This window comes from Myotis brandtii, unplaced genomic scaffold (assembly GCF_000412655.1).
Source record: "Myotis brandtii unplaced genomic scaffold, ASM41265v1 scaffold112, whole genome shotgun sequence".
NCBI classification, from domain to species: domain Eukaryota; kingdom Metazoa; phylum Chordata; class Mammalia; order Chiroptera; family Vespertilionidae; genus Myotis; species Myotis brandtii.
The window spans coordinates 12844519-12859006 of record NW_005353838.1 but is presented as its reverse complement, the minus strand read 5'-3'; the positions used below and the strand labels follow the sequence as shown (position 1 = coordinate 12859006).

The 14488-nt window shown below is 36.1% G+C and overlaps 1 protein-coding gene across 1 annotated transcript in view; it reads left to right on the top strand.

Moving 5' to 3' along the window:
* Positions 1–14488, top strand: part of CERKL (ceramide kinase-like) — a 100741-nt gene that overhangs the window by 37568 nt on the left and 48685 nt on the right. Inside the window, exon 2 of the mRNA XM_014547160.1 lies at positions 5206–5442. Within this exon, the coding sequence (XP_014402646.1) occupies positions 5206–5442 (237 nt within the window). The remainder of the gene's footprint in view (positions 1–5205; positions 5443–14488) is intronic.

Below are 14488 nucleotides of genomic sequence, written 5' to 3'. Positions count from 1 at the left end.
TTACCCTTTTACTATATAGGATAGAGGCCTGGTGCATGGGTGGGGGCTGGCTGGTTTGCCCTGAAGGGTGTCCTGGATCAGGGTGGGGGTCCCCACTGGGGTGCCTGGCCAGTCTGGGTGAGGGGCTGAGGGCTGTTTTCCGGCTGGCGAGTGACTAAAGCTTCCAACCGCTCCTTGTTTTCTTCTCTTTTTTTTTTTTTTTTCTGGGCCAGCTTTAGCTCTGAGGCCTCGCTGCTGAAAACATAGATACAATGTTGCGGTCCGAGCCCGGCTGAATGGAAGCCCTTTTCTGGGGTTTTGTTTAGCTTCTTATTTGCAACATAGTATATAGTTGCTTAGAGTTGCAACTGAGAGGCTGGCAAGTGAGGCGGGGGAACGTTGGAATCTGCAGCAAGCAAGCCTCCCTGCTCGCTTCAGTGCCTGGCTGCCGGCCGCCATCTTGGCTGACAGTTAATTTGCATATACTCACTGATTAGCCAATGAAAAGGGTAGCGGTCGTATGCCAATTACCATGTTTCTCTTTTATTAGTGTAGATTAGTATAGATTATATCTGATCAGGTATGTACTCCCTCTCATTACTGTACTTTAAAACATTTTCTTCAGTAATGTAATATATTTATTTCATAAAGTTTATAATCATTTAATTAGGTCCCTTGCCCCTTATGTCAAAGAAAATACTAATGAGGTTGTGAGTGGGATTGCATTAGAAGTAGTTATGAGAATACTGTCATGAAAAATATGTAATCTTGGAAACTTGGTATGTCCCCCTTTATTCAATTCTTTGTCTCTCAGTACATTTTAAATGCTCTCCCCTTCCACGTTAGTCCAGGATTATTTTGTTAAATTTATTCCTAAGTATAATATGCTAATTTTTATGGAATATCTTTATCTCCATTATGCCTTCTTCCTGGGTCTTAATATATTTGTAAAAAGCTTCCTTACTGGTGTTCTTTTAAGTTCTAGTGATTTTAAGTTGATTCTTTTTGGATTTTACAAATATATTATGATATCATCTATAAATAGTTATAGATAATATTATATCTTTTAGGCATGTATTCCCTCTGTGCCCCTCCCACCACCAATGGTCATCTTTTATTTCATTTTTCTTACATATGGCATTGGGCAGAATGTCCAGAATAATTGGGAATAATGAGAGTGATAATAGGCATTCTTGCCCTATTTCCAGGAATTCTTGTTTTCACTACTAAGTTTGATCTTAGCTGTTGATTTAGTATCTTTAAATCTGCAATTTATAAGAGGTTTTAAATTGGAATAGTCAGGGACTTATTTGTTATTAAAGTAAAGCACACATTGTAAAAAAATTCAGACTATCATAAAGGACTTCAAGTGAAAAGAATTTCTCTCTTCCATGTTTTCCCTTTTCCAATGGTTCTTTGTTCCCTCTCCGTGTCCTTCCTTCCCTCCCTTCTTTCTTTCCTTCTTTTTTCTTTCTATATGTCCTTCCTTCTTTCCTTGAAGCTCTTATTTGTTATATGTTTGACTACATAAAAAGTTAAAATTTATCTGAGATACAAGGTCATAACTAATATAAGAGTAGCCTAGAAGAAGTTATTTGTAACATATATCAGACATATGTAGTATTGATTTCAAGAATATCTGAAGGGCTCCTACAAATTAGACAGGAAGCATCCAAATAGAAGTATGAAAATGCATGTGTGGAGGAAACTCTTTTAATAAATAAAAATACTCCAGTCTGAGAATATCGTTGAGCCTGCTTAAGGGCTAAGGAAGCTGAGCAAGGTCTCTGCTTTCTGGGGCTGTTTCAGCACTGTTGTCATTTCTGCACTGGTTTCTATCGATTACTTTTTCTCCTATCGTGTCGTATTTTTGTGTTTATTTACATTCATAGTAATTTTTGATTGACAGGGAGATATTATGAATTTTACCATGTAGACTTACTGATTATTTTGGTATTCCTAAAAATATTCTTGAGGTTTGCTCTAGAATATAGTTAAGTTACTTGGAAACAGTTCAATCCTTTTGAGACCTGCTTTTTAGATTCGTTGGGTGGAATGAATGCAGGCATTAGTCAGCTCACTAATGAGACAGAACTCTTCGAAGTACTCTCCCTAATGTCCTGCGAATTTCATTATTTCTTCACCGGTGGAATCTCTGAGCATTGTTCCCTTTAATCCTTTGGGCAGTCCTTCCCCTGGCCTCACACATATGCTGATCCACGCTCAGCTGAAGATTCAAGGGGCACCTCTGCAGATCCAGAGTTCTCTCTCTGTGCAGCCCACTCCTCTCCAGTAATGTGCCCAGTGAACTGTGGTCATCTTGGCTTTCCTAGACTCCGAACTTCTCAGCCCAGGAGAGATTCAACAAGCTCTCCCATGGGTGCCCTACTGTGGCCTAGAAACCTCTCAAGCAGTCAGCTGGGGCAATCATACAGCTCCTTTGCTGCCCTTTTCTCAGCAATCACTGTCCTGCACCACCTCTCGTATGACATCTGAAAACGTAAGCTTCAGCTATCTTGTATGTTTTTTAAGTTGTTTCAGACGGAAGGTAAAATCAGTGTCTGCAATTCCAATGTTGGCCAGAGTAGAAGTTTTAGAAGTACTTTTGCAGAAGTAAAAGGACACTCCTACTTTGAGAGTCAATTGGAAGGGTCCTTTACTACAATAATTATTTCTGATCTGTTAAAATTTCAAGCCTCTATAAAACGAAGTCTGATTGGGGTAACATTCCAGTGGAACCTTCTTTCTAGATCAGCAGGGATTCATACTTTCTAATCATGACAATCTTACTCTGCCTTCTTTTGTACATGTGTTACTTTACCTAGAATGCACATTTTCTTTCCTTTAAATGTTGCCTTCAGCAACCTGTCATAAACCCAGTCCTGTTAGTGCAGTCTGTTCTGTCCACTACTTTACTCTGCCCATATTAGCAGCTCAGAGCCTCCTGTGGAAAACTCATTTTTATTGCCGAAATGCTGCTTTATGTTCTTATCCTCAGGTTTGGAATGTCCTAGGCCTTGAGTGGCTAGTTATAGATAATATTATATCTTTTAGGCATGTATTCCCTCTGTGCCCCTCCCACCACCAATGGTCATCTTTTATTTCATTTTTCTTACATATGGCATTGGGCAGAATGTCCAGAATAATTGGGAATAATGAGAGTGATAATAGGTATTCTTGCCCTATTTCCAGGAATTCTTGTTTTCACTACTAAGTTTGATCTTAGCTGTTGATTTAGTATCTTTAAATCTGCAATTTATAAGAGGTTTTAAATTGGAATAGTCAGGGACTTATTTGTTATTAAAGTAAAGCACACATTGTAAAAAATTCAGACTATCATAAAGGACTTCGAATGAAAAGAATTTCTCTCTTCCATGTTTTCCCTTTCCCAATGGTTCTTTGTTCCCTCTCCGTGTCCTTCCTTCCCTCCCTTCTTTCTTTCCTTCTTTTTTCTTTCTATATGTCCTTCCTTCTTTCCTTGAAGCTCTTATTTGTTATATGTTTGACTACATAAAAAGTTAAAATTTATCTGAGATACAAGGTCATAACTAATATAAGAGTAGCCTAGAAGGTTATTTGTAACATATATCAGACATATGTAGTATTGATTTCAAGAATATCTGAAGGGCTCCTACAAATTAGACAGGAAGCATCCAAATAGAAGTATGAAAATGCATGTGTGGAGGAAACTCTTTTAATAAATAAAAATACTCCAGTCTGAGAATATCGTTGAGCCTGCTTAAGGGCTAAGGAAGCTGAGCAAAGGCTCTGCTTTCTGGGGCTGTTTCAGCACTGTTGTCATTTCTGCACTGGTTTCTATCGATTACTTTTTCTCCTATCGTGTCGTATTTTTGTGTTTATTTACATTCATAGTAATTTTTGATTGACAGGGAGATATTATGAATTTTACCATGTAGACTTACTGATTATTTTGGTATTCCTAAAAATATTCTTGAGGTTTGCTCTAGAATATAGTTAAGTTACTTGGAAACAGTTCAATCCTTTTGAGACCTGCTTTTTAGATTCGTTGGGTGGAATGAATGCAGGCATTAGTCAGCTCACTAATGAGACAGAACTCTTCGAAGTACTCTCCCTAATGTCCTGCGAATTTCAATATTTCTTCACCGGTGGAATCTCTGAGCATTGTTCCCTTTAATCCTTTGGGCAGTCCTTCCCCTGGCCTCACACATATGCTGATCCACGCTCAGCTGAAGATTCAAGGGGCACCTCTGCAGATCCAGAGTTCTCTCTCTGTGCAGCCCGCTCCTCTCCAGTAATGTGCCCAGTGAACTGTGGTCATCTTGGCTTTCCTAGACTCCGAACTTCTCAGCCCAGGAGAGATTCAACAAGCTCTCCCATGGGTGCCCTACTGTGGCCTAGAAACCTCTCAAGCAGTCAGCTGGGGCAATCATACAGCTCCTTTGCTGCCCTTTTCTCAGCAATCACTGTCCTGCACCACCTCTCGTATGACATCTGAAAACGTAAGCTTCAGCTATCTTGTATGTTTTTTAAGTTGTTTCAGACGGAAGGTAAAATCAGTGTCTGCAATTCCAATGTTGGCCAGAGTAGAAGTTTTAGAAGTACTTTTGCAGAAGTAAAAGGACACTCCTACTTTGAGAGTCAATTGGAAGGGTCCTTTACTACAATAATGATTTTCTGATCTGTGGTTAAACAATAAAATTTCAAGCCTCTATAAAACGAAGTCTGATTGGGGTAACATTCCAGTGGGACCTTCTTTCTAGATCAGCAGGAATTCATACTTTCTAATCATGACAATCTTACTCTGCCTTCTTTTGTACATGTGTTACTTTACCTAGAATGCACATTTTCTTTCCTTTTAAATGTTGCCTTCAGCAACCTGTCATAAACCCAGTCCTGTTAGTGCAGTCTGTTCTGTCCACTACTTTACTCTGCCCATATTAGCAGCTCAGAGCCTCCTGTGGAAAACTCATTTTTATTGCCGAAATGCTGCTTTATGTTCTTATCCTCAGGTTTGGAATGTCCTAGGCCTTGAGTGGCAGAGACTGTCTTCTATTTTTCTATTTTTAATTCTTGGGAAAACAGACCCAATTTTTCTTGTCTTTCCTCCCCGTCTTATATGCAGATTGACATAAAGGACAATTAGAAAGATTACTAATGAGAAAGATTTTCTGGGTTTTTACTATGATTTGTACATGGGAGATATGGACACCGTGGTTTTGATTGGAAAACTTAATTTCTTTTCAGGTGATTCCAAGTATGACTTGCTATGTAAAGAAGAACTTATTGAACTCAAGGACATATTCTCTGTCAAACTGAAACGGCGTTATTTTGCTAGTGGACATGGCACTTTATTGGGTATCACACTCTTCATCTGTTTGAAAAAGGAACAAAATAAATTAAAGGATTCTACACTCGATCTCATTAATTTAAGTGAAGACCACTGCAACATATGGTTTCGACAGTTCAAGAAAATTTTGGCAGGTAAATACTCCTTATGGGAATTTTTAATGAGTCTAGTTTCCTTGATGTGAGTCATTAATCTAAACATGGTATTGTATTTATGAGCACAGAAACTCTTATGTTGATATAGTTTCCTTCTAATCCTAATTTGTTGAGTGTTTTATGCATGAAAGGGCATTAAATTTTGTCACATGCTTTTTCTATATAGATTGAGATCATATGGTTTTTTCTTTCATTTTGTTAATGTGGTGAATTACATTTTCATATGTTGAACCATCCTTCCAATACAGGAATAAATCCCACTTGGTCATGGTGTATTCTTTTAATATGTTATTGAATTTTCTTTGCTGGTCTTTTGTTGAGGATTTTACGTCATTATCCATAAGAGATATTGGTCTGTAGTGGGTTTTTGATTTTTTTTCCTTGTAGTATCTTTGTCTGGTTTTGGTATTGGGATAATGCTGGCCTCATAGAATGAGTTAGGAAGTAACTCTTTTTTTAAAAAAAATATTTTTATTGATTTTACAGAGAGGAAGGGAGAGGGATAGAGAGTTAGAAACATCGATGAGAGAGAAACATTGATCAGCTGCATCCTGCACGCCCCCTACTGGGGAATTGAGCCAGCAACCAAGGTACATGCCCTTGACAGGAATCGAACCTGGGACCCTTCAGTTCACAGGCTGATGCTCTATCCACTGAGCCAAACTGGTTAGGGCAGGAAGTAACTCTTGAATGACCATTTCTATGCAGAAGCTTCGATAATCTGAAATAACAGTTCTTAAATAATTCAGTTCAGTTGAGAGTTGTTTTTGAAAGCATATTTATTTTTCTATTAATGTCTCGAGTTTATATTAGAATTTATTTTCCTTATACCTATACAATGATGGCAAGTGCATATATGTACTGTGTGGCTTGAGAATAACAGCTTTTTTACAGATAATATTTAAATTGTTTATTTCAGGATAGATTTTTCTAAAGTTAAATAACCAGAGAAAAGAGAACATATTTACTAGAATATTAACTCCTAATGAAGTCAATGTATCTGAAAATATGTTACTTGTATTTTATGTCCTAAATATAATGCATGAATTCAAACATGGTGCAACTTGGATTTTTAGAATGTATCTTGTTAAATAACCAAACTGAGTTTTGGGATTTATTCCCCTCATAGATTTGTAAGCCTTGCTTTCTTTTTAGCTCATTTCTTTCTGTTTGCCAGATTGATGAGGGTAGAGGCAGCTGGTGTGGTTGGTGGTGCAGTTTGGAGGAAGATGACACAGGACAGAGATGGGTGCCAGACAAAAGCAGGCACATGGTGATGTTAGACCGTTTCAGGCCAGGCATCATTAATTAAGAAGGCTGGGTGTGGTGCCAGGTGCGTACTAGGCTTATTGGGAGGAACACTTCACAAATTATAAAAATGTCTCACCTCTATGCTATACACCTGAAACTAATATAAAATAATTTTCAATGTCAAATGTAATTGGAAAAAAAAAAGACTGAGGACCTAAGTTGGTCAAGGGCAGCCAACTGATAGGTTACACCTATAAAAGATAAGCTGATGTGACATAGTAAAACTAGGTGATCCAGTTACTAAGGCTCCTATGCTTCCTTGTTAGCCCCTTTGGAACCTTCTAGGAAACCTGATCCTTTTAAGAAGATAGAAAACCACAGAAGCCTTGGTTTCATCTCCCTGAAAATAGAGAAAGTGTATATATATATATACACACACACACACACACACACAGGTGGGGCAAAAGTAGGTTTGCCAGTACATTTGTGACTACACAAAACACAGAGTTTATTCTTGCGTTATTATTTACAATTATATTATTTTCCATTTGAACAACGGTAAATCTACATTTGCCCCACCCTGTATATTCAACTTAAAGCATTCCACTGTAACAGTGGGTCTTTCATGGTGTTATTTTAATTCATGTCAGAAGAGATTTTTAAAATCTAAAATAAAAATGAAACATTAATCAGATCAATTTAATAACATTTTCTAACATTGGCAGGTACTCATGAGACTTGCCTGGTCTATAAAATAAGAATGTGTCATTTTAGGAGAGGCACAGCTCTTGCGCTGAAGGTCTGAGGATAGCTTTTCTCATGGAGCTTATGAAGGGCTCGCTGAGTGAGGTGTGAGAGGCAACGTCCTCAATATACGTCACCCATAAAATCAATAGTGAGTAAGCATAGGACATCACAACAAAGTTTAATTTAGTAAGAGCAATTTTATAGGAATAGAGGAGCCTGTTGAAAAAATATCCAAAACAGTGTTCAATTTTTTATTTCATCTTAATGAATGATGTTTTGGCTTAGTCTAGGGCAGTGATGGCGAACCTTTTGAGTTTGGCGTGTCAGCATTTTGAAAAACCCTAACTTAACTCTGGTGCCGTGTCACATATAGAAATTTTTTGATATTTGCAACCATAGTAAAACAAAGACTTATATTTTTGATATTTATTTTATATATTTAAATGCCATTTAACAAAGAAAAATCAACCAAAAAAATGAGTTCGCATGTCACCTCTGACACGCGTGTCATAGGTTCACCATCACTGGTCTAGGGTTAAGATCTAGGTGAATTACATATATTTTAGGCTCTCATCTTTTGGGAATGTTGCTTTTTGTACCTTTGATTTTGATAAGAGTTAAGGGTACTATAATATATGGGGTCATATTCTCTGGCATGGTTCTGGAGTACAGAGTGAGTTATTGATTAAAATAAAATAGATTGATCCACTTGTCTGTTGATGGACACTTGAGTTGTTTCCATATCTTGGCTATTGTAAATAATGCTGCAATCAACATAGGGGTGCATATATTCTTTTGAATTAATGTTTTGGGTTTCTTCAGCTATATTCCCAGAAGTGGAATTGCTGGGTTATAAGGCAATTCCATTTCTAATTTTTTGAGGACACTCCATACTCTTTTCCATAGTGGTTGAACCAATCTTCATTCCCATTAACAGTGCACTAGAGTTCCCTTTTCTCCACATCCTCACCAACACTTGTTTGTTGATTTATTGATGATAGCCATTATGACAGGTGTGAGGTGATATCTCATTGTGGTTTTAATTTGCATTTCTCTGATGATTAGTGCTGTTGAACATCTTTTCATATATCTATTGGCCATGTGTATATCTTCTTTGGAGAAGTGTCTATTCAAATCCTTTGCCCAGTTTTTAATTGGATTGTTTGTTTTGGTGTTGAGTTGTAAAAGTTCTTTATAAACTTTAGATACTAACTCCTTATCAGATAGATGTATTATTGGAGAATATGTTCTCCCATTCAGTGGGGTGCCTTTTTCATTTTATTGTTGGTTTCCTTCACCGTGCAAAACTTTTTGGTTTGATGTAGTCCCATTTATTTATTTTTCCTTTTGTTTCCCTTGCCTGAGGAGCTATATCAGAAAAAATATTGCTATGAGAATTGTCCGAGATTTTACTGCCTATGTTTTCTTCTAGTATTTTTATGGTTTTGAGTCTTACTATGAAGTCTTTAATCCATGTTGAGTTTATTCTTGTGTATGCTGTAAGAAGGTGGTCTAGTCTTATTTTTTTGCACATATCTGTAGACAAGCAAAAAACCCCCAAAAAACAAAACAGGATTGAAATCATCTAATAAAAATGAAGAAATCTAAAAAAGACTGAATAAAACTCTGCACTACTTCCATCTGTACCCCCAATTGGACTCAGCAGGTCCTGTGGGAGGAGCCAACTCCTCCTTCTGGAGCCCCACAAAGACAGTGTCACCTTCGTCCTATATAAATGAATGGTGGAGGCTCCAAAGCTCTCTACCAAACATTATGTTCCACCTATACTTCATTTTTAAGGTTATAGTCTTAGAACATTTTTCTTGATGTTTCTTTCACTTCCATGTAATCTAGGTGTTCATTCAAGTGTCTGTCATCTGAGAGACAAACAATTGGCTCAATCCACATGCCATTCACGTCTTCCTCTCTGGTTCTGATTTCCATGGGGTTTGGTCTATTTGTGGATTACCTTCCTGACTCACATCCATGTCCCTGCTTTGTACTACATGCATCAAGTCTGACAGATGGTGATTGTTCCTTGGTTTCCAATTTTATATTTTTAAAGTCCTCACCCAAGGAATTTGTGTTTGAAGCGGACTTGACTTAAGTTTGAGGCCAGGGGCGGGGGTGTGGGCTATAAAAATGATGTACAATTGAATATTAGACATCACTATTTAAAATCCAAGACGTTGCTTTTAACTGGTGCTGTGGCAAGACCAGCAGATTAAAAAAACAACAACAACACTTTTTGCATTTGTTTATTTGAATGTTGTCTTTAATCAGCAAATTGAATTTGTTTCCTGCCAGCCTTTTACATCTTTTCCCACTTTCCCCCTTTATTAAGAAAAACATGAAAAACCTCAACTTCATCTTTTAGTTTAATTAGCCTAACAATTATAATTTTAGTATATTTGGGTATTGAGTTACTTTCAAGTATGTGCATTTATATGTTGAACTGGAACAATGAATAAGATGTGATGAATTTTTGAGGAAAGAACAAATGGGCAGTACTAGAAGGGGAGAAGACAGGCAACTTTCCAATACTTTAAGTTTCAAGGCTAACTGACAAAGACTGACCAGAAGAAAGTGGGTTTATAAATATAAAACAAAGGAGTTTCAGCATGATTTCTGTTTTTCTTGGAAAATATGTTAAGTCCTTTTACACAGTTAAGCATAGCATTTTTTAAAATTCTTAGTAATAGAAAAGTTACCATAACTTTATTCACTAATAGGCAATATAGGTTAGTTTATCCAACACCGGTTTTGTAGCAGGCACTGTGTTAAGTGTTGGGAGTACAGAAATGAAGGAGGTATAATCCTGTATAAAACACTTTTGTCCTTGGGGACAAACAAGGAAACTTGTTTATAAATGCATTAAAGACCACAATGAAATTATGAACAAACTAGTAAGGTTCATAAACATTGATCGTTGATTCAGAAATTCAGGTCTTTAAAAAATGTGATTGAGCCCAGCTGGCATGGTTCAGTGGTTGAGTATTGACCTATGAACCATGAGGTCACAGTTTGATTCTCCGTCAGGGCACATGCCCCGGTTGTGGGCTCGATCCCAAGCGTGGCATGTGCAGGAGGCAGCCGATCAATGATTCTCTCTCATCATTGATATTTCTATCTCTTTCTCCCTCTCCCTTCCTCTCTGAAATTAATAAAAAGATATATTTTTAAAAAATGTGATTGATTAAGGCTGAAATGTCCTCTCTGAAATTAATAAAAAGATATATTTTTTAAAAATGTGATTAAGGCTGATACATAGTGAGTGATAAGCCTAACACATAGTCATTGTGGTGAAACTCATGTAAGTCTTTTCTGCTTTTTTTTTTACATCTGTGATACAAAGATAAACATGCACAACCTTTAAATATAGCATTTGTGTACACTAGATATGTTAATTTTTATTCAATTAGGGTGTGATCAGTCTGCATATTTGGGTTTCCTAGAAATGGTGAGTTGCAAGTTCTTCTGGATCCTGAACCAACCAACCTTCTAGACTCTGAAATCTATACTTTAAAGCATATTCATATTTGAGAATACATGAAGAGGTGAAGAAGAAGAGCTAATGTGATGGGAATAGATGAAAGCTTGCAAGGAAAGTAGTGCAGAGTTTAAAAAAAGCAGAGGACTAAATACAGAATCTTGGGGATACTCATATATTAAAATAGGAAGAGAAGATAACTGGAACTAAAAAATAGAAATAATCAAGGAAACAGAAAAACCCTTATAGCACAGGACCACTGAATTTTGCTGGTATATGTAGGTTTTGAAAATTATTTATAATACTTAATGGTTACCCAGAGAGAATTAACAAGGGTATTTTTAGCACTCACTTGATTGAGTTATTTCTGATAATTTTCTGTTTCATTTCCACCTGGTAATTTTATAAATAGGCAAATATAAATGAGCCATATTTATTTAATAAATTTTGTCCTTGTAATGAAGCCTGCTCTTATCTTCTCACTCAACAGCCTCACTCAGTTTTCAGCTATGAAAAATAAGGAAAATGGAAAAATTATTTACATATGAGTAATTTTTTCTAGTTTCCCACTAGATGTCAAATCTGTTTTCCATGTGATAATCATTTGGCCTTACTTGGATGCGTTCCTTGATAGCCAAAACTCAGACTTTGTAAAAACATTGATTTTTGCTTAATACTTATGTTGTCTTATATAAGAAAATCATGGTGCAATATATTTTGGGTTCTTTAAAAAAATCCAAGCCATGTCATCAATCATATTTTTGTGAACCAGGAAGATTTTTTTCTTAGCAGAACAGAATGATGTGAAGTTTTCCTTGGATGTGCTGCCAAATGATGTACTTATAAGCAAAAATAAACTGGAAATCAACATTATAATGATTATTTAAAACGAGCAGTTGTTACATGTCGAAAGTATGATAGCTTCAGACATTCGGTTGTGCACTCTTTGAATTGGCAACACTTGTCTCCTTAGGGACAAGTTATTTACTGCAAGAGCATTATTTCTGAAATACGGGTAGTTTCTCTCTTGAAGCACTGAAAAAGTGATTCGGGACTTTGTTTTATGACCAGTTGAGTTTGACATTAAAATCACGCATGCCACTTCTGAATATGTTTTTACTAGCAATATATATTATAGTAATGTGAAAACTGATTAAATATGCATTACCTCATTTACATGTAAATACTGAAGTCCAATCCCATTTGAAGTACTCTGTCCAACAGAGATCACGTGACGTCTGCCTCCTGTAGTGGTTTCAAACTGCGCTCTGTGGAGTGTCACCACCATCCCCAGGACATGCCTCACTGGGTAGGAGCCACACCTGCCACTCACTCCTGAGCCAGTGTACCTTCTCATTGATCTGTTTTATATTTAGTAGTTCTGAGTAAGGCATGGTTTAAACCTTTTAAAACAAAAACATTTGAAAATCTCTGCTTTAGTCATCCCTAGGATGACAACCCATCAGTATATTGTCACCTTGTCATGACTGTTTTTGTTCACCTCCAGGCACACTGAGACCTCACGATTTTGTTAGGTGCTCAAATATACACTCACTATGGCAATCACAGAGTTTGTGCTACCATGTAATTGTCCATGTAATTTTATTCTTTTCAATAGATGTTACTTGTTAAACATACAGGGTGTTCCCCCCAAAAATGTATACACACTGTAACAGCTGATAGCTCAATTTTGAAAATGAAATGTATTTTAATAAACACTGACTTTATAATTATTCAAAGTGTGTTATACATATTTGACACCCTATATATTTAAGTATTTTCCTTTGTATAACTTTATAAGATACTGCTTTTCAATCAATTTGCAAATAAGAAAAATATATTTTATCAAAATGAAAGATTGAAATCGACTTGAAGAAAGTTTGCTTTGAAGTTTTTTTTCCTTGGCCTTGAACTTTCTAAGCTGGACATTCAGAAGAAGACAGTGAAATTAAACTAATTCTATTAAATTCACAATCATTAATAACACTGTTTAGCTCTTCAAAGGACAATAACATTAAAAAGAAAACCTTTTAAAAACCAAATCTCCAATTTTATCAAATTTGCAACTGAAAATATATCCTTATCATGAAAAATTTGCTTAATAAAGGATAGAAAAAATTATTTCTTGAACCTAGTGTTTTACATTTTGAGCCATTTCCATTCTAGCAATTAGCAGTATGAAAAATCACCAGGAGTAAGAGTCTGCAGACATAATAAACTATACATTCCTAAGGACTGGCCATCATAGAAAAAGCAGATAATATGAAATAAATACATTTCAAATGATCAAACAAAGAAATTAAAAACATGAAAGAGTAGGGTGCAATAAAAAAGGATAGCATTCTTGCTATGATGTACGTATGTGTGAATTTCACCTAAAAAATTCATCCTTCTAAGGACTTAACTGTTTCTGAGTCTGAAAATTCTGGGGCTTTGATTAAATACGTCTGGATGGACAGAGGCATGAGTTGCCTTGAGAAGTCCCTTCTGTGATTCTGAAGTGTTGCCAGGCCCAAGAACCACAGATGTCAAAAATTTGAACAACACAAGTTTGATTTAATGAACATATATAAAACTCTGCACTCCATGCTTACCAAAGCTGCCTTTGTGAGGATTAATTATAGGTGGCAGAACACTATATATTCTTATTATATTAAGTAGTCTTAAAGGTTAGCCAACACCCATTCCTGGCCTTGTGCTATCACACTTATGCCTTGGGACTGCTTCGGAAAAGCCTGTTAAAGACTGACAGAGGCATGCCTAGGGTTTCTCTTGTCACTTGAAGTTTCTTTTCTTAATAATATCAGCTCTAACTCACAGCCATTGCTCTTTTAGCTAAAGGCAAACTACAATTTTCCCTTACAAACTATTAATTCTGTGTATACTTGGATGAGTAACACAAGCCATCTTCCAAAATGTTTCTCTTTGGCCTCTACAGCATTATCCTAATGAAGGAATCTATTTTTTGTACGTAATTCATTATATTTAACAGCAAGTAATTGGTGTCTGATAGAAGACAGTTGTATTCCTGCTTCAGTCATTGAGTATCTTGAGAATAAGAGTTGAGGTGGATTCATTCTCAAGTTATTTCTGGTATATTTCAAAATCTTTTTGCTAGATAAAAGTCCTTTGTGTGTTTTGTGTAACAAAATTTTTTGTTTGGAGAAAAAAAAATTAGGTGTGCTTTGCCATATCTTAAGTGGTTATATTCAAAAGGCTAAATAAGGAATTCTCTAAATGTAGCCAGTAAAATGTTGAATTGTTTTTGTGCTGTTAAATAAAGTAGTTAACATTTTTTCCCTTTGCTGAATTACAGAGAAGTCCTTATTTTAAAAATTGAAATCTTAATAATAACTGACATTTATTAACCATTTACTATGTGCCACTTTTGTACACAATTTTTACAAATTAGCTCATTAAATCTTACAATACTAGCATCAAGAACTACAAATATCCTATATAATAAAAGGGTAATATGCAAATTGACCCTAACAGCAGAATGACTGGGAATCACTGGTCACTATGACACACACTGAC